We start from the raw sequence: 18,180 nt of genomic DNA on the forward strand, positions 1-18,180 counted from the left end.
GCCGGGGCACGTCTGAGATCCTGCCGTGTTAACCAGTATGTGACCTCTTGTTTGTTTGTTTTCCTGAAACCCCGTCAGCACAGATCATCCAGATCAATGGTACTTTCTCAGTGAGAGATCCTGGACCAGTGATGGGTAGGAGATTAGAGAACAAGTACTAGGGGATTGGATGTTTATCCTGAGAAAGCCTCATGTTCCCTGTGGGTGTTGGCTTCCTCACATACCTGATGGCGGAGAAACTCCCTTACACCGACCCGCCGGATTAACTGGCAGGATTCCCCCAGCACCTACGGCCAAGGCAGCTGGGGGAGCAGAAGACGGTTTTACCAAGTACATCCGAAAACCTTTCTCTCCAGCCTTCTCTTCATCGGAGTTTTTCTGTCAGTGTGTTCCTGGAGATGGACTTGGAGGCATGGGGTTTCTGTTAGAGGTGGATTGTATTACATAGTAGATCAAACTCCAGCTGCAAGTGTTAAAAAACCAAATCCATGCCAGTTGAACCAAAGGAGAAAATGCATTGGTTCGTGGGACTGAGAGATGAAGACCCTGCTGTCAGGGGCTGCTGAATACAGGGGCCCCGACAGTGGCCCCAACAGTGGCCTCAGGATCCAGTTCCCTCTCTGGGCTCTGCATCAGTTGTGCTCCGAGGTGCCGTGGTATGGCAGGACGGAGGCCAGCAGCTTCAAAGCTTACTTTCTCTTAGGTTCAAGATCAGGATGAAGCAATAAAGTTGCCTTTTTTTTTTTTTTTTTTAAAGATTTTGTTTATATTTGACAGATCACAAGCAGGCAGAAAGGCAGAGGGAGAGGGAGCAGCAGACTCCCTGCTGAGCAGAGAGCCCGATGCAGGGCTCGATCCCAGGACCCTGGGATCATGACCTGAGCCGAAGACAGAGGCTTTAACCCACCGAGTCACCCAGGTGCCCCAATAAAGTTGTCTTTTACTGCAATCCCAGGAAAGCTCTCAGTGGGTCTCACGGGTTCCGTTGGACCATGTGACTATCCCTGAACCGATCCCTGTTGCCAGGGCAATACAACAGCTGATTGACTGGGGTGCCCCCCACTCCCCACTGCAGATTCCAAGGACTGACACATGGAAAGGGACGAATCTCCGAAGAAAAATTATTATTCCCAGAAGGCGGGCAGGAAAACAGAACTCATCCTGAAGTCCCTTACTTTTTCTTCCCCAAGAAAATTATTTCCTCTGAATTCAGGAGCAGTGAAAGACAAGAACTAGCTGCTTCTCATTAAATTACAATCCTTATAATGCCCAGAATGTAACAGAAATTCAGAAAATGCTTTTTATTTATGCTGATCACAGGGTTCGTAGATTGAGGTGACTTCTGTGTTTGACTAACTCATATAAGAATGTTAGAAATGATTCATATCTCATTTCGAAAATCATAATTTCGGTATGTGTTAATTTTGTTTTTGTCATATACAAATGCCACTTGATTACTGTTGCTCATGAAGTTATTTGAGTACCGCATACTGTGTAATATGCCTGAAAAGCAAAGTAACGATATGACTTAGATCTGCAAAATGGTTCTGGGCGGGTTCAGTGGGCACTTGGAAGCTTCGTTGGGGCACCGTAGCGGAAATACCATTACGTGAAAATGGCCCTTGGCTGTCACGAAGTCTGCAGTTCAGCATGGTCTGTGTTTATCTGGCTATTCCTGTCATTATTCTCAGGTCTGCAATAAAATCATCTTTCTAATGAGCTTTGTGGGCAACTGTGGAACATTCACCAGAGGCTACCGAGCCATGGTTCTGGATGTTGAGTTCCTTTACCATTTGTTGTATCTACTGATCTGCGCCATGGGCCTCTTTGTCCACGAGTTCTTCTACAGTCTGCTGGTGAGTTCCTGGTACGGAAAGATTTTACATGTTGAAAACGAGGAGTGTCCCGTGTCTCTCTTCACAGACCCCTCCTTTTAATGGTGATTGGTGTGTCTGGTCTAAGAAGGTCAGGTGCATCATTTCTGAGATCTAGAGAAGGAAGCTCCTCAGGGAGCAGGGCAGCTGGTAGAAGATCAGCTGGTGTGTGCTTGCGTCCACATTGGACCTTTTACTTTCCAGTGGTAGACAGCACCTGCGGTCTGGATCAAGGGATGCGTCCTCCACATGCATCTTTGCTTTCCTTGCTTTCTTGGACTCAGCCAGCGCTTACCAAGGAGAATGTTTTTGAGACTGTCATCTGACAGTTCTCATGGGATCTGCTTCCCAGGGAGAACATTTAGTGACGAAGTAAGAGGAGGAGCTATTTTCAAAGTCCCAAGATCCGGGACAGTGACCTCAATGGATTTATTGGTCCGGGACACCTTTTCCCTGGAAGTTATTTTGTTCCATTCTCAGTCAAGTGATTAATGTCTTGATAGTCTATAAAATGAGTTGGTTCAGTCACCTTCTTCCGAGCAGGTTTTTAAATTATAGACCAAATAGCTACTTATTTTCCCATCATTAGGGGGAGTCTAGACCTGCAGAGTTGTAGATAAGAAACCTTTGCCTTGTACCTACATCAAATGACAGGAAGCATGAAACTGACCTGTCTGCAAGCAAAAGGATCCATAACCAGACCAGAAGAATTAAAATGTGAGGATAAAAAATGATCCAAGCCTATGTGTTGACTTAAAGTGAGGGACTTATTTGCGAAGGATAGAGCGAGGAAAACTCTCCTGAGAGGTATCCTCCATGTCGCCTCTGGACCGGTGACACACTGGTTCTGTGCCTCAGTTTCCCCATGTGCAAAATGAGAACAAGCTGTCCCCCTTCCAGGGCTGCCACAGGGATTATCTGCAGCCGTGCACATCAGGGCCTTAGAATAGCACTACCACACAAGAAATGCTTAGCAATTCCAGCTATTATTACTGTCTTTGTCATCGCTTACTTCCTCTGCCATTCAAAACACCATCAAGAATTCACCATTCAGGTCATCAGGATTAGCTCATTCCATTAGTGGTAGATGTTGGCAGGCTGAAGGAAATGGATTGTTTTGCCTCATTTTAAAATAGGTCTGGCTATAGTTTGAGGTTTTAGGCAGAGAGGTCTCTGGATGTACTTGAGATTGCCATTATTTGGCCTATTTTGGTCACTCTGTATCAGAAATCTTGAGAGCTCCCTATATACCTCTGAGCCTTTCTGTCTCCTACAATAATGCCCCTGGATAAGGATCGGGGTGTGGAGTCAGGGAGCCCCGGGTGCTCCCAGGCAAGGAGGCAGAGCTCAGGAGGAGGTCTCCCACATCCCTGTTGATGGATCTCTCCCAAGACACAGGAGATTCTTCCTCAGACAGCGCCATCTCTTCCTGGGAGGGTTTGACTTCGCCTACATTCTGTGTCCCTTTGGCTTCATTTCCCTGCCTGCACCTTCAAGTCCTCTGCCTTTGGTCTTTGTGATGCTGGTTGGTACCCGAGCTAGATGCAGGGCTGTTGTAGTGAGACAAACCAGTATCCTCTCTGCCCTTACAGGCTCATGGTCTACAAGATCATCGTTACCGCCATTTAGGGAATGTTCCCCCATGTGCCCTTTTTATACAGTCTCTCACCATGACTTCTGAGACAATGTCTGCAAGTGACAGATGGTGAAACAGGCTTGGTGAGGTTAGGTAACTTGCCCAGAGTCACCTACTAAGTGCCAGAGACCAGAGAGGAGCTGAGCTCTGGTGACTGCCAAGTCAGCTTGTGAGCCCAGCCCTGAACTGCCTTTCATCTGAGCTCGTGAAAAAGTCCCTGCTTTGGTGCGGCTGGTATTTCCCAGGGCAGCTCACATTCTTGCTTTCACGTTTCTCCTCCGTCACAGAAGCAGTACCCTGAGCTGTCGGTGCCACCTGGGCTCAGCTCGCTTTCAGAGAACTCACCAGGTTCAGGCTAAACAGTGGCTGGATGCCCCTCCTGTGTGCTTCTGACCCGTGACTTGTGGTCTCTGGTGACATGCTACTTTTGGTATCAAAAGTAGTGTTTAACATGTTTACCGAGAATCACAGACAAAGGACTAAAACCTGTGACAGAAGGGAATTGGAGGGGCTCCTGGGTGGCTCAGTGGGTTAAGCCGCTGCCTTCGGCTCAGGTCATGATCTCAGGGTCCTGGGATCGAGCCCCGCATCGGGCTCTCTGCTAAGCAGGGAGCCTGCTTCCTCCTCTCTCTGCCTGCCTCTCTGCCTGCTTGTCATCTCTCTCTGTCAAATAAATAAATAAAATCTTTAAAAAAAAAAAAAAAAAGAAGGGAATTGGAGAGTTAACTCCAGCAGGGAAAAGCCACATGTCCCGGGGTTATGAAAGCCCCTGCCAGCAGACCAGAAAAGGACAGTGGGGGCCCAGACTGGCTGAACCTGGTCTCGAGCCTGCGTCCAAATGTGTCCTTAGAAAACGTTAACAGCCCGAGATGAAAATGTGTCAAGTTCACGGATGGGCAGGTAACAGGAGGAGAAATCCATATGGTCAGTAAACATGGAAGAATGTCCAACCTCACTGCTAAACACAGACGTGCTAATTGAAACAACAGTGTGATCCCAAGCTGTACCTGTGATGTTTGGAAAGGTTCAAAGGGCTAAGCATGTTCAGGTCTTACGACCGCGTGCTCTAGTTTGTGGCCCCCATCCCCCATCCCCTGACAGTGTGGATCAGTACAGCCTTTCTGGAAAGCGATGGGGCGATGTGTTTCTGTTGCAACATTTGACCCAATAATTCCATTTCTGGAAATTCTCCAAGAAGAAATAACCAGATAAGTATGTATAGAGACAAGGGGCAAGGTGTTTATCACAGCATTATTTTTAATGGCATGCAATTGGAAACATCTTGACTGTTGTAAAAAAAAAAAAAAAGTAAATATTTTGGCTAAGTAAACTGAGGTTTTTTTCTGTACAGGGACATTCTAGGTGATCATTTCTGACACAGAAATTTTCATGATTGCTTGATGAAAGGGACTGACCAAATGCCAGGATTGTGGCATATTGTATCTATTACATTTTTCCAGTGTAGCCCTTGCAGAAGAAATAACTCGAGTAGATGGTGGGGTTATTGGTGATTTTGGTTTTTCTTTGTGCTTTTTTGTGTTTTCAAAGTTTTCTCCATTGAACGTGTGTAACTTTCCAATTAGAAGAAAGTTTTTCCTTTATAAAACAATGCTTGTCCATTATCTTCAAGTCAGAAATCACAGATGAGTGAAAAAAGCAATCACTTGCCATCTCAATGACTTGGTGGCTACAGAATCTTACAGGTCCTCCCCCAGAACACAAGTGTCATTTGTTTATTGTCAGAAGTTGCTCTCACTTGCTGCTTCATGGTAGGCTGCTGGAAAATATTTAACCAACTGCAACAGCAACATAAGCCTTTTGTACTGTTATACTGACCAAACGCCTCTTTCTTGCTTCCTTCCCTTCGAGTCTCCTATTATACCCAGTGCCCTGGCCAAGGAAGGTCTCAGGACACAGATTGGCCTTATGGAGGCAGAAGAGGTAATTGACCAGAAAATGAACTCAGATGTAAAAGTATAAATTGGAAGGGACTTGGACACCAGCTAGTTCAGAGAGGTTACATGGTTTGATCTACATGTGACTACAAATTAAAAGCAGAGTCAGGATTCAAACCCTTGTCCCCTGACTCACTTGTCTGTGCACTCATGCCCCAAAGCCATGTGGAAGCAGAACTTCAGAAGAGTCGGTGTCAGCACAGAGGCCAAACTAGAACCCTGCTCCAAGAAAAAGCCCACAGAACTCTCCTCCACGGCTCTGTACTCTTCCCACAGCCAAATACCTGAGAAAACTAGCCATCTGTATCGCATTCCTAGAAGTACTTACAGGCCAACTTCTTGCAAAGAGCAAGTAGTCTCTTAGTAGAGGGCGAGCCTAGACTGTGAGCCCACAGAGCTCGCAAGGGGGCTCTGCACCCCACCCTCCACATTAGGGAGATGGGAAGGGCTTAGGCTCCCCGGTGTGTTACTACCACCAGGGTCCCTGCCATAAGCTGTGTGACCTGGGCCCAGTCCCTCCATCAGGAAATAATCATTACTATTTATTGTGTGCACACAGCACGTACATGCGGCTGTCCGCAATCTCCCGGACACGGTATCCATTATGTAGCTGTTGTTCACAGCAGCTCCCTGTCCTCCCGTCTGTAGATGAGGAAACAGAGGCTCAGGGGGAAGGAGCGAGAACCCAGCTCACCGTCCTGATGTCCTGTGCTTGAGCTAAGGCTGCATCTCACACTCCAGAGTCCCTGCTACCTCCTGCTGCCTGCTGGACGGAGCCTTCCCTGTGGGACTCCAAACTCCCTGAGGACAAGGGCCAGGGTTGTCCAATCCTGTATCCGGAGTGGCTGGCCCTTAGCAGAAACTCAGCTACTACTGCCTATGCGGACACATGCCAGGACCCTCATCCTCTGCTCTCCTTTGCCTTCTGAAGCTCGCTGAACTACCCTGTACTTTCTCCATCCCCAGGACCTCTCAGCTCTCTGAGTCCCACCGGAAATTACTGCTGCCTCTGCCCACCTTTTCTATGCTAATGTTCCCCATCTCAGTTTTCAGGAAGAAAAGCAAGTATAAAGTGTTAAGATAGTAGAATGCTTTTGTGTTTGTTTCTAAAAGGGTAAATTCTCTATAAATCGAGTTTTCATTATGAGATTTTTGTGTACATCTAACATAGAGGCTTATTAAAACTGTCCCATTGTCTTCTCTTTGTTCATTTTTAAAGCTTTTTGATTTGGTATACAGAGAAGAGACTCTGCTTAATGTCATTAAAAGTGTCACTCGCAATGGACGGTCCATCATCTTGACAGCAGTTCTGGCTTTGATCCTGGTTTACCTATTCTCAATAGTGGGCTATCTTTTCTTCAAAGATGATTTTATCTTGGAAGTAGATAGGTTGCCCAATGAAACCGCTCTTCCAGGTGAGTTTGAGATCTTCCAATCTTTTTAATGTTAAGAGAACAGTTCTTGCTCCTAGGTGAACAAAAGAGAATGATGACTTTAGCAATGTAGGTTTCTCCCTGGCACTCAGACGATGAATTCTGATTCCAGGGCTTGGTTCTCGCTTTATTCCAAGGGTGTGGTATGGTATGTGTGATACAAGTGTAAGGGTCCAGAGCCTACATTTAACTTACTCACTAAAGTCATATTTTAAACTAATGCAACTCATTTAAAAGGAATTGGACCCTGTGTATTGAAAGCATAGGGGGATGCCTCCCTCTGGCTTGGTAAAGCTCCTTCTAGGAATTTATCCTTAAAGGAAAAACCTGCTGCCTATTTGTGTGGAAACAGATGTATATGGAAGAATTTCCGCTGCAGCGTGAAAGTGGAAGCAGTGTAAATGTAGGATGTTCCATTAGGTTATGGTCCTGTGGGGGGCATCCCCCTGCAGACAGGGCCCATCTCTGTAAACCTTCAAGCTGTGGTGGGAAATTGCAGTAATAACTATAATAGGATCCACATATTTTTTTAAAAGATGAAAAAGCTCATATATGTCTTTTAAAATACGGAAGAATATTACCTCCCCCCAGCAATGGTTATCTCTAGGGTTTTTTTGTTTTTCTTGTTGTTGTTGTTGTGGGTTTTTTTGTTTGTTTTTTGTCTTTTTTTATGATATATAAATTTGACAATGAGCTTACATTATTTTTATAGAGAGCAAACAGAACTCATTTCCACTTTTGAAAATGAAATAAAATGATCATATACTTGAGTGATACCCAAGTATACCTTGTCTCAATTAAAATAGTTGAACACCATTAAATAAAAGGTTACTGGGTTGTTTTATTTTGTTTTGTTTTGTTTTTTAATCAGGGAGCCAGAGGCCCCGAGTCTAAGGAAGAAACTTGAATTACTATCACTGGCTAAGCCAGGCAGCCTTGTTCTCCCAAATACTTCATTCTTGGCATGTAACTCCAGCTTCCAAGTTGACTCTAAGTGAAATTTGCTGCCAACCATCTTAGGGTTCCGAACTAAACTGGTCTGGACCTTAGATTTTCGCTCCTGCTCGCTGATGCTTTTTGTGCAGACTTGGTGTAAATCTTGCTGGAGTCTGTACATACAGTAGTATTTGTCGAAGAGTTTCAGCTGTGTGTCTTTAAAGTTGGAGAGGTGCTATTTAAGTGCGATATTTCTAGTAAGCCTACAGGAATTGACATTTCTGGCTCCTTTCCCATCCAGATCACCAAATGAAAGTGTAAATTGCATCTCTGCCTTGAATTTATATGCAGGAATGTAGGGTGTTATTTATGTAAAGAATTGTTTAATCAGCCGTGAATTGGGGACTTCAAACATTTTAACCATATGCTGCCAGATTGTTCATCATAAAATTTCCTCTCTTTCCCAGAAGCCGGAGAGAGTTTGGCAAGCGAGTTCCTATACTCTGACGTATGTAGGGTGGAGACTGGGGAAAACTGCTCCTCTCCAGCACCCAAAGAAGGTAGGACCTTGTAGGCTTAAGCCCCATGTTAGTGTTAGGCTTCTCTAGAAGCTGAGATGGCTTACATGACATTGGAAGCAGATTTACTCTTCAGAAGCAAGGCTAGTAGGAGAGGGGAAAGGCTGGGAAAGAGGAGGGAGATAAAAGGAAAAGAAGGCTATGTGGGAAGAAAATACCCGCTTGGTTGATTCGACCGCTATTTACTGGGTGCCCCTATTTGCCAGGGACTGTGTTGTATTCTAAGATACAACATTATCGGGGAGGGAGTCAGCAGGCAGGCACGTAGGGGATTATTAGACAGTATGCGAAATGCTAGGAATAAGGAGGGAATACAGAAATAGGCACCTGGCCTAATACTGGAGTAAGAGTGTCACCAAGGAGGTCGTAGTTAAACTAAAATAGTAGAATCTTGGACATTGGAGGAGGGTTGGGTGTTCCAGTTAGAGGGAATAAGATGTTCAAAGCCTTGGAAGTAGAACATAGTGTGTTGAAGGAGAAAATGATCATGAGAATAGTAGTAGCGAGAAATGAAGCCAGAGAGGTCAACAAAAGGCTAGATCACGAAGAATCTTACATGTTAGGCTGAGGAGGTTAAACATTACCCAAAGAATGAATTGAAGTTGATGGGGGAGGGGCACCTGGGTGGCTCAGTGGGTTAAAGCCTCTGCCTTAGGCTTGGGTCATGATCCCAGGGTCCTGGGATGGAGCCCCACATTGGGCTCTCTGCTCAGCAGGGAGCCTGCTTCCTTCCTTTCTCTCTCTCTGCCTGCCTCTCTGCCTACTTGTGATCTCTGTCTGTCAAATAAATAAATAAAATCTTTAAAAAAAAAAGTTGAGGGGGGGAGTGGGTGAGCGATACGATAAGATCTGTTTTAGCAAGACCATTCTGCCTGCAGTTGCCGAAAAGAACAAGATAGGCAGCAAGACATGGTTCTTCCTCCAAAAATTATTAGGAATGGACAGTGTCTAATACAAAGCTATTCAACCAGGGGACCTGCTGTAAAATGTGGCTGGATTTAGCCAGTGAGGAGCCTGGGTGCTGTGGGATTACCCTCAGCTGAGAGATGAGATACTCATGACTCACGGTATTAAGCAACTCAGCTAAGGTCCAGTGCCTGCTCAGACCTGGGACTGGAGTTTAAATCTGAAAAGGATAGGGATTCTCTTGGATTTAATATAGGGAAAGGCAATTCTGACTTGGCTTGAGAAACTAGCAAGAGTTGGGTGAGGAAAACCGAATTGTCCCAGGTAACATCACCTTTTTGAAAGAAATTATGTGACACTTGGTACCTTAGTTTTAACAGTTCTGTCTTGTTCCTGCGTGTAGCTGGGGAGCTGGCACGCAGGGAACGCCGTCTCGGAACCATGGTCGCTCTTTGCCCACACGTAAATCTGTTGTTACTCACCGTGTTCACAGAGCTGGTCCTTGCAGAAGAGACAGAGCAAGACAAAGAGCACACGTGTGAGACGCTGCTGATGTGCATCGTCACAGTGCTGAGTCACGGGCTGAGGAGCGGGGGCGGAGTAGGAGACGTGCTCAGGAAGCCATCCAAAGAGGTAGCTGGATCCGAGGGGAAGGGACAGCAGAGGGGGCGGGGCGGGCGGCCAGAGCCTGAGGCAGAGAGCACGTGTGGAAACCCAGGACAGCAGAGCTGGCTCCCTGAGGCTCCTTCCTTCCCCTGACCTCCTGGAACGCAAGCTCCCTGGCATCTAAGGGGCCCGGGGGGGGGGGGGCCTTCCATTCTCTGCTTGGTACATGGAAATGCTTGTTGCCCACCCCCAGCCGGGTCCGGATTTCGTGGATACACGTCCAAGACCCCTTAGATGCCAGGGAGTGGCTCTCAGGCACACACCACGCGACACCAGCAGAACCAACCTTTGGTACAAAGGGTGTGAAAAGAGACAGGTGTTGCCCAGTTGAACTTGTGACAGAGCAGACCCATGGGGTGTGGGTGAGCCACGAAGGTTGGGCCCATTGAGGCCTTTTCCCTCCTTCCCTGCGCCCTGCAGACCAAAGTTTACCTGTGGGGTGACCTCACTGATAGAGACACCTCTTTTCTAGGAGCCCCTCTTTGCCGCGAGAGTTATCTATGACCTCTTGTTCTTCTTCATGGTCATCATCATCGTCCTTAATCTGATTTTTGGGGTCATCATTGACACCTTTGCTGACCTGAGGAGCGAGAAGCAGAAGAAGGAAGAGATCTTAAAGACCACGTGCTTTATCTGCGGTGAGTGTGGTGGCCCGGCTGTCGCAGGAAAGCCCGGCCCCACGGACTGGAGGGGTGGTGTGCAGGCCTTGGGCAGCGAGGGAGGTGCTGCCGCCTCCTCAGGCCACTGGGCCCCTGGTGCTGGGGGGCCGCTCCCCAGCCTCCCTTCTGCTGGGGGGTGTTGGCAGCCGAGGGACCTGGAGCCACAGTTCCTGGGGCCAGTGTGTCTGCAGGATTGAAGGTTCCCGTGGCAGATATACAAGCGCACATGGTTTGAAATGAATGTGTCTGGGGGACTTTCGTCTTTGGAGGCTGCAGAGCATCTCTTGGTTCCCTGCTAAGTAACTAGACTCGAGATCTTTCATCGGAGCCAGGCTGTGGAGGTCTCCGCTGCAAATGGTATCGGGCATCAGACGAAAGAATATTCCTTGCCTGGAGTGTGGTGACTGTGCTCAGAGCCTGGGCTCAGGACTCAGACCTGGGTTCTGAGTAAGTCTCTGCTGCTTATGGGTCACATAATCTTGGTAGTCGCTTCATTCTCTGGACTTTGATTTTCCATCTGTAAAATAGGTATAATAGTATGTCCTTCCAGGCATTATCGTGGGGCTTAGAGAGCTAGTCCATGCAGCACTCCTAGCACAGACCCCGCACATTGTAGCCGCTCCGTGGTGAGTGGTAGAGGGTGCATGGGGTGCCCAAGAAACCATCGTCAGTACAGCCACAGGAGGTACGTGGAAATGGAAACCAACCACGTGGGAATGTGGTAACTGAGTGCTCATTTCACAATTATTCCTAATATGGTTATTGTGAATATAGAAATTTCCTGCTGGTACATCTACTCCACAAAGAAATGAGCATTTTCCATTTAAAAACTAAAATCTGCTTTTTGCCCCCTTAAAACCACTTCAGGCCTTTTGTTTTGAAACAATTCTGGAGTTACAGAAAAATGATAAGAACAATACAAAAAATGTCTGCTCTTCATCCAGAGTCCCCAAATACTCTCTCAAATATCTCTTCCTTCACTGGCTTGTTCACATACACAGTTTTTTGAACAGTCTGAGATCCACTGGCATGATCTCCTTGATTCCTAAATATTTCTATGTATATCTTGTAAACAAGAAGCTTCTCTCACACATATGCAGTATAGTCACCAAGATGAGGGAATTAGCAAAGAGGTCACTCTGCCACTCTGCAGACCCTGTTCCTATCACCCTTGATCCCAGTAATGCCCTTTATCGCCAGTGGAAGCCCAGGTCATAGAGCATTCTGTTGTCATGGCTCTTGAGCCTCGGTTGACATTTTTAAAGAGTTCAGTCAATGTCTTGTGGGTTCGGTTTCTCTGATGTTTTCTCATGGTAGAATTGGGGTTATGCATTTTTTGTAGGAACATCAAAGAAGTGTTTACTCTCAGGGCATCATTTCAGGAGGCATGTGATGCCTGTCCCTCCTCTAACCGGTGATATTAACTCTAGTCACTTGAGTTAAGGTGGAAATTGCCAGGTTTCTCCACTAAAGCTTAGGGTTTTTTCTCTTTGTAGTTGGGAATCATTTTATAAGGAGATATTCTGAGACCATGTAAACATCCCATTATTCTTCAAATTAAACATTAATCTGCTAGCTTTAACGCCCACTGGCTCTTTTACTATGATGGCTGCCCAGTGATGATTTTCTTACTTTATGATTTCTACATTTGTTAACTGGCTTTTTAAGAAAGAACTTTCTCTTCTCGTGTAGGTAAGTACACTATATGTATTAATACTTTTGTATTTATGACAACATGGATTCCTGTATTTTTATTTAATCCAGTGGGTTATAATCCTTTAATGTCATTATTTGTTCGGATGCTCAGAATGCCCCAGAAGTGTCCTTCCCTTCAGGCTGGTTTCTGTTTTGTCATGTCACCCCAATTTTTTATATACTTCCTTCCTTTCTTAGTGCTGTGAGATATTCCAGGCTCAAGCTGAGCTTGTAACTCCCTGATCCAGCCCTGGCATCGCCCATTTTTCCACAAAGCCCTGATTCTTTCTAATGAAGAAGGGCATTTGGAAGCTGTGATCTGGGGACGGGGTGTGTGCATTCGTGCTGCCGGGTGCCTGCTCCCAGGGCTTATGAGGACACAGAAGGAGAGTAGACATGTACCTGCACACTCGGCAGGGTTTGTGTGCACATAATCACATGCCACACACTTCTGCACTGAATTTTACGTACATGTGAAAAAGGATGAATTCATACCCATATCTCTTATTCCATTTCACCATTGCAGTGTTTCTCTTTGTCCCTTTCCATATTTGGGCTCCCTTCTTTGACAGTGAGAAGTGTGGCTCCTGTTACACATCATGTATTTCCTTGCTCCATCCAGGAATCCACAGAAACTGGCTTTACGATGGCTTGCCCAGACCTCTGCAAAATACTAACTTACCATCTAAAGTTCAAAATGTGTTTAAAGTTCACCCCTCTGCCACCCCCCCCCCACCCTGTTCCCTGACAAGGCCACTAGGGCACGTGGAAACTAAACAGTGACGGGGAGGGAGCCCAGGTGGGCTGCAGACCCAGGTCCATCTCCCCTGCACTCTGGGTTTCCCTTCAGGGATGTAAAAGGGACTGCGTGGAGGCGGCTACGGAATCCAGCTCTGCACAAAGAGGGGACTAGAGCCGCAGCCTCCCCTGCGGGCGGTCATCTCCCAGGGTTTGCCGCTCTGTGTGGCTGCTCACTTAGGGCCGGCGGTTTTCTGTCTCTCCGTAGGCTTGGAGAGAGACAAGTTCGACAACAAGACTGTCACCTTTGAAGAGCACATCAAGGAAGAACACAACATGTGGCACTACCTGTGCTTCATCGTGCTGGTGAAAGTGAAGGACTCCACGGAGTACACCGGGCCCGAGAGCTACGTGGCGGAAATGATCAAGGTGAGCAGGAAGCTCCTGGAGGCAGCTCGCGCTGGGGCTGGGCCTGCAGCACGGGGCGGGAGCCAGCGAGCCAGTCGCACAGCAGAGCAAGAACATCTAACGTGTCCTGGGCTACCGAGCTCTTAGACTGGGTGAGGTATTAGACGCTAGAACGTTGTGTGCATCCTTTCAAGTGAACTGCAGAGGCACCAAACAGGTGGTATCATTCCCCTTTTAAAGGAGGAATAGTGAGGCTCCAGGAGATTCGCCCACGGCCACCTAACTGGGGCTGGGCTGTAACCTGGATCTAACCCCACAACCCGCTTTCCCATCTCTACCTACTCAGCCTCTTTTTTTTTTTTTTCCTCATGGAGCCTTTTGTTTTTTTCTCTTTAAATAAGACCTGGTCCCTAAGAGAGAACGTTAAACGATGATCAGTTGGTGGAATGTGTTGAGCCTGGTTTATTTGCTCATTTGTTGGGCCTCGGCCTAGCCTTTCTGGGAGATGGTTTGCTAATCATTAGGAAGGGATCATATGATAGAGCAATTGGAGTCCCAAATTAATCTTGCTGATGGGGAGCGTGACCGCCGTGTCCTGGGAAGAGGGGAAGCTGCCCCAGGTTTCCAGAGTACTCTTCTCAGTCAGGACTTTGCAGAGGCACCAGACGTGGGCCGTGGGAGTCCCAGGCCAGCTGTCCTTTCATACCTGTGGTTTCTGAACTTCATTAAAATGTTCAGCAGCGTTGGTAACGTGAGGAGGCATCAGCTGTGAAGGGTAGGGAGCCTCTGTGATTTACACGAGCTCGCTTTGGGGAGAGGGGGCCGTTCACTCTTAAGAGAGACGACGCAATTCACTGACTCTCCTTCCAGTTGCCAAGGACTTAAGCACTCAGCCTGATAATGAGTTATCCTAAACGAACCCTTCTGTGTTTTTTATGCAGATGTGATTTTAGAGCTTTTAATATAAAGAAATCTCAGGTGACGTCTGTTCCTGTAAATATCATCATTCATATGCAGCAGACGTAGGCAGGCTTTTAGCTTTATTGCTGGCAAACCACCGGTCACGTGGCGATATTCTTGAGGGCAAGTTCGACAAGACTGTCGCCGCCCATATAACACCAGCTCAGAGGTCTCTGCAGGTTCTGGAGGGCTTTCTGGCAATTCCATGCCATCTGTACCCTTGAGGTCCTTAACGTCGAATTCCGTGCTTCTCAAATGTTAATGTACATTGAACTCACCTGGACAGGCAGGGAGTTGGGATTCAGATTCAGCAGGCACCGTCAGGACTTGGACACCGAAGCTGCTGGCTGCCGGGTCATGCTTGGAGCAGTAGTGAGCAGCCAGCAGAAGGGACAAAACAATGCGACTGAAGAAATGAGCCTTTGGACTGGTAATGTGAGTGCTGAGGAGAGGGATTCCTAATAACATCTAGGTGTTGAGCACTCTATGGCTTACAAAACTTTCACATCTAGAACTGTGTGATAAAATTACCCTCGGTGGGGAACCATTCAGAGAAAACTTTGAGGGTAAAGAGAAATGGATGAGGTTTTACAGTAGAGATGACTTTTAAAGAGGCTTTGAAAGAGAGACGGGGTCATAGATGAGCAAAAGGAGAAGAGGGAAAAAATCAACAGAAGGAAAAAAAGACAGGAGTTCCAGAAGGCGGCTGCTGGGTGTGCTCTCTTACAGATCAAAGCCGGGCTCAGGGTTAAGTAGCCTGCCCAAGAAGAGCTCAGAAGGAGAGGACCAGGGTGCCAGCCCGGGGTTAGTGACAGGGACTGCACCACGGCCCAGGGAGCCGACGGGGAGGCAGCTGGCAGCACCGGGCCAGGTGGGAGCAGGATCTGTTGTTAATTGGGGCTCCTGTTGCTTGCCAGGGCCGATTTTTGGTTAGGTGTGCAGGATCAGGACAGATTAACTGAAAAGCTCTCCTGTCCCTTCTTTTCCTCCAATTGTGGATATTGCCAAATGAAGCTACTTGGCCAGCATTCGTGGGACAGAGACCTACCTGTCTGCGTACACAAATACCTTCACTTGCACTAAGTCCTGTAATGGCTAGAGGAGATGACCTCCGGTTTTTACTCTTGTCACACATTCTTTTTCTCCTTCACTTTGCTTCTCTCAAAAGTTTTTGTACCCTATCTTCAAGTCTACAGGAGCCATTGTTAAAGCTTTCTGTTAATCACCTTACTTTACTGTCACAGAAAACTCTGGTGCACTTTAAGGTTTCTGTCTCAATCATGAAGACTTAAAGGAGCCTTGTGAGCAATCACCTGGTGAGGATTAAGAGCCAGAAGTCACCCCCAGCCTCCCACCAAGCCTGCACAGAGCCCATCGCTTGGTGACACTTTGAAAAACCCAGCATTCAGGGGGCTTTCCTCATCCACATCATTCTTAAATTGTACAAGAACTTCTTGTCCAAAGGCCTAAAAATATGTAGCATCAAACAATTCTTAACTGTGAATGTCCCGGTTGCTGAGGAACCAGCTGTTTTGTGCCCTTAGTGAGGGCTGGGGGAGATATGCCCTCCCCTGGCTGAAAGGCAGTGCCTTTGCCAACACTGTTTTCAGTGGTGAATCCCTGCCGGCGACTCCCCAGAGAACACTGGCCACAGGAGGGTAGACTGGGGGTGTTCAGCTGGAAGCCCAGGGAAGCTCAGAGTGGCAGGAGAGCAGGCCACATGCCCCAGTGGCAGACCCATTCAGTCATACCCTGTGGAGGCAGCCACAGCCAAGAGAGGAGCTCTTTTCAACATCCCTCCTGAGCAGGCAGGCCTCCTGCCCACTGCTTCTGGGAGGAAAAGCCAGGGGATCTCTTTAAGAAGGCATGTTACTCCATGATCAAGGAGAGAGGGGCAGCTAACAGTGTTAGGGAAGGAAAAGTCAGCTGGGCATTCATCTACCCTTTTGCTTGCTTCATGTCCCAAAAGGAATCAAGACAGGCTTTTTGGGACTTGGGTTTTTCAGGAAAACCACCTCTTGCCTAGTAGCCAGAGGCTAGAGGTTTTAAGCTGTCCCTCCACTCATGAATTAAGATCCTGGAGACTCATTAAGAACTGTGAAGAAACAGCTGCCCTTAGACCACCCAAAAGAACCAAACAGAAGAGGCCCCAGGCAGGTGGAGGAAGAGAGCTTCACAGAGGCCCGAAAACGACTCCCTGCAGATCGTGGTGTCAGAGATGGTAAATAGACTTTCATCTCAAGAAAAACATGGAGACAGTGAGTTTCTTGCCAGAGATGGCAGTAGAGAACTCAGCACCCAGATGTTTACCCACATTTAATCTTCATCTAAATGTAATAGAATATTGTATGTTCTCTTCTTTCTCCTTTTGGCCATGCCTTCTCTTTCATTAGAGATGGGACTGTTCTGGCAAAGCCAGGGTCAGGCACATGCCTACCGTGAGGTCCTTACTCCCCAAGCTTTGGGTTTGAAGGCAAAGAATCCAAGATGTGAGTTTGGGCCCTGCTCCTTCGGAGCCATGTAGCCCCAGGACATCATGGGACATCCCTCCCCTGAGTTGCTGTGTGGGAATAGGGGTTAGCAGCACTTCCTGTGTCCACTGGGTGATGGGAATGAGGTAAATGTGGGGGACGAAGGTGGGGGTGTAGGCACCCGAGGAGGCAGGGAGTGGATGCCAGAAGGGCCAGATGAACAGACAGAGCAGTCGGCAGGGAAGCGGAGCACAGCGCTGACAGAGAGCTGACGCAGGCACGGTGTCCTACACTTCACGACTGTGTAAGATGTCTTGGCTGTTGGCACGCTGTTGCTAAGAAAAGTCAGAATGGGCATCTTGACTCCAAGAAGTTCCTCCCATGGAAAATTCCTGCTTCTTCCTCGCTCTTAAAGTGAAATGTTCTAAGTGCTCTGAAATGTTGGAGCAGGACAAAGTCGCCATTCTCACTCTTTCTCCATGGAACTGGCCTCAATACTTGGGACTCATATCCATGTGTTTAGCAGTGGCCTCCATTCACAGTCACTACCCGCGACCAGGAGTTGGGATGACTTGGGGAGTGGCCCCTGGGTTCTCTGTGATGAGATGCTGTCATGTTTGTCCTGGGTTCCGCGCACATGACTGAAGCGGTTGCTGTTACTGTCATGGCTGGGGGGAGCTTGGGCTCCCCATGCCTCTGTACAGGGCAGACAGTGCAGCTCAGACAGGAGAGGCAATCTCTCACATTCGTTGACTCAGGCCCCAGACAGGGCTGTACTTACAGAGAAATGTGACTACAGAGTGACCTCACTTAGCCCCAGAAGCTCAGGGCAGGAGAAGAACCCCCGAGCTTCCTCTCCCCATAGCCACTGGATTTGGGGGGCTACCATGTAGTTTTAGTGGTAGCCTTCATGATTAATGTTTTATTAGCCCTAAACTACATTGAAATTTTCATGATAATTGATGTACCACACACTCTTTTTCAATAATTGAGCATTCTTTGACTTTTCTCTACTGCTGACTGAAATGAGAATATGTTAGCCCATAGACGATGATTTGATAGGCCATACAATCAGGTATATTTAACCTGGATAAGTGGTAAATTAGTCGTATCTTTGCCTGAAGGGATTTAAATACTGCACAGTGGGCATGTTGTAGATAAAAGATCAAATATAGGATTCCCACTGAAGATTCAGCAGCCCAATTTTCTGTGACAGTCAAGCTCAGGAGAAAAGCCAGGGCTTAATTTGCTAAGCAGACTGAGTT

General features: G+C 47.4%; 1 protein-coding gene across 9 annotated transcripts in view; it reads left to right on the forward strand.

The window, feature by feature from the left end:
* Positions 1-18,180, forward strand: part of ITPR1 (inositol 1,4,5-trisphosphate receptor type 1) — a 327,143-nt gene that overhangs the window by 286,386 nt on the left and 22,577 nt on the right. For all 9 annotated transcript variants that reach the window (XM_013054016.2, XM_004738411.3, XM_004738412.3 and 6 more), the window contains 6 exons: positions 1,692-1,856; positions 6,685-6,880; positions 8,302-8,394; positions 9,812-9,951; positions 10,457-10,622; positions 13,345-13,505. In XM_013054016.2, the coding sequence (XP_012909470.1) occupies positions 1,692-1,856; positions 6,685-6,880; positions 8,302-8,394; positions 9,812-9,951; positions 10,457-10,622; positions 13,345-13,505 (921 nt within the window). The remainder of the gene's footprint in view (positions 1-1,691; positions 1,857-6,684; positions 6,881-8,301; positions 8,395-9,811; positions 9,952-10,456; positions 10,623-13,344; positions 13,506-18,180) is intronic.

This window comes from Mustela putorius, unplaced genomic scaffold, assembly GCF_011764305.1.
Source record: "Mustela putorius furo isolate JIRA1106 unplaced genomic scaffold, ASM1176430v1.1 tig00003850_pilon_pilon_pilon, whole genome shotgun sequence".
Taxonomy (NCBI): Eukaryota; Metazoa; Chordata; class Mammalia; order Carnivora; family Mustelidae; genus Mustela; species Mustela putorius.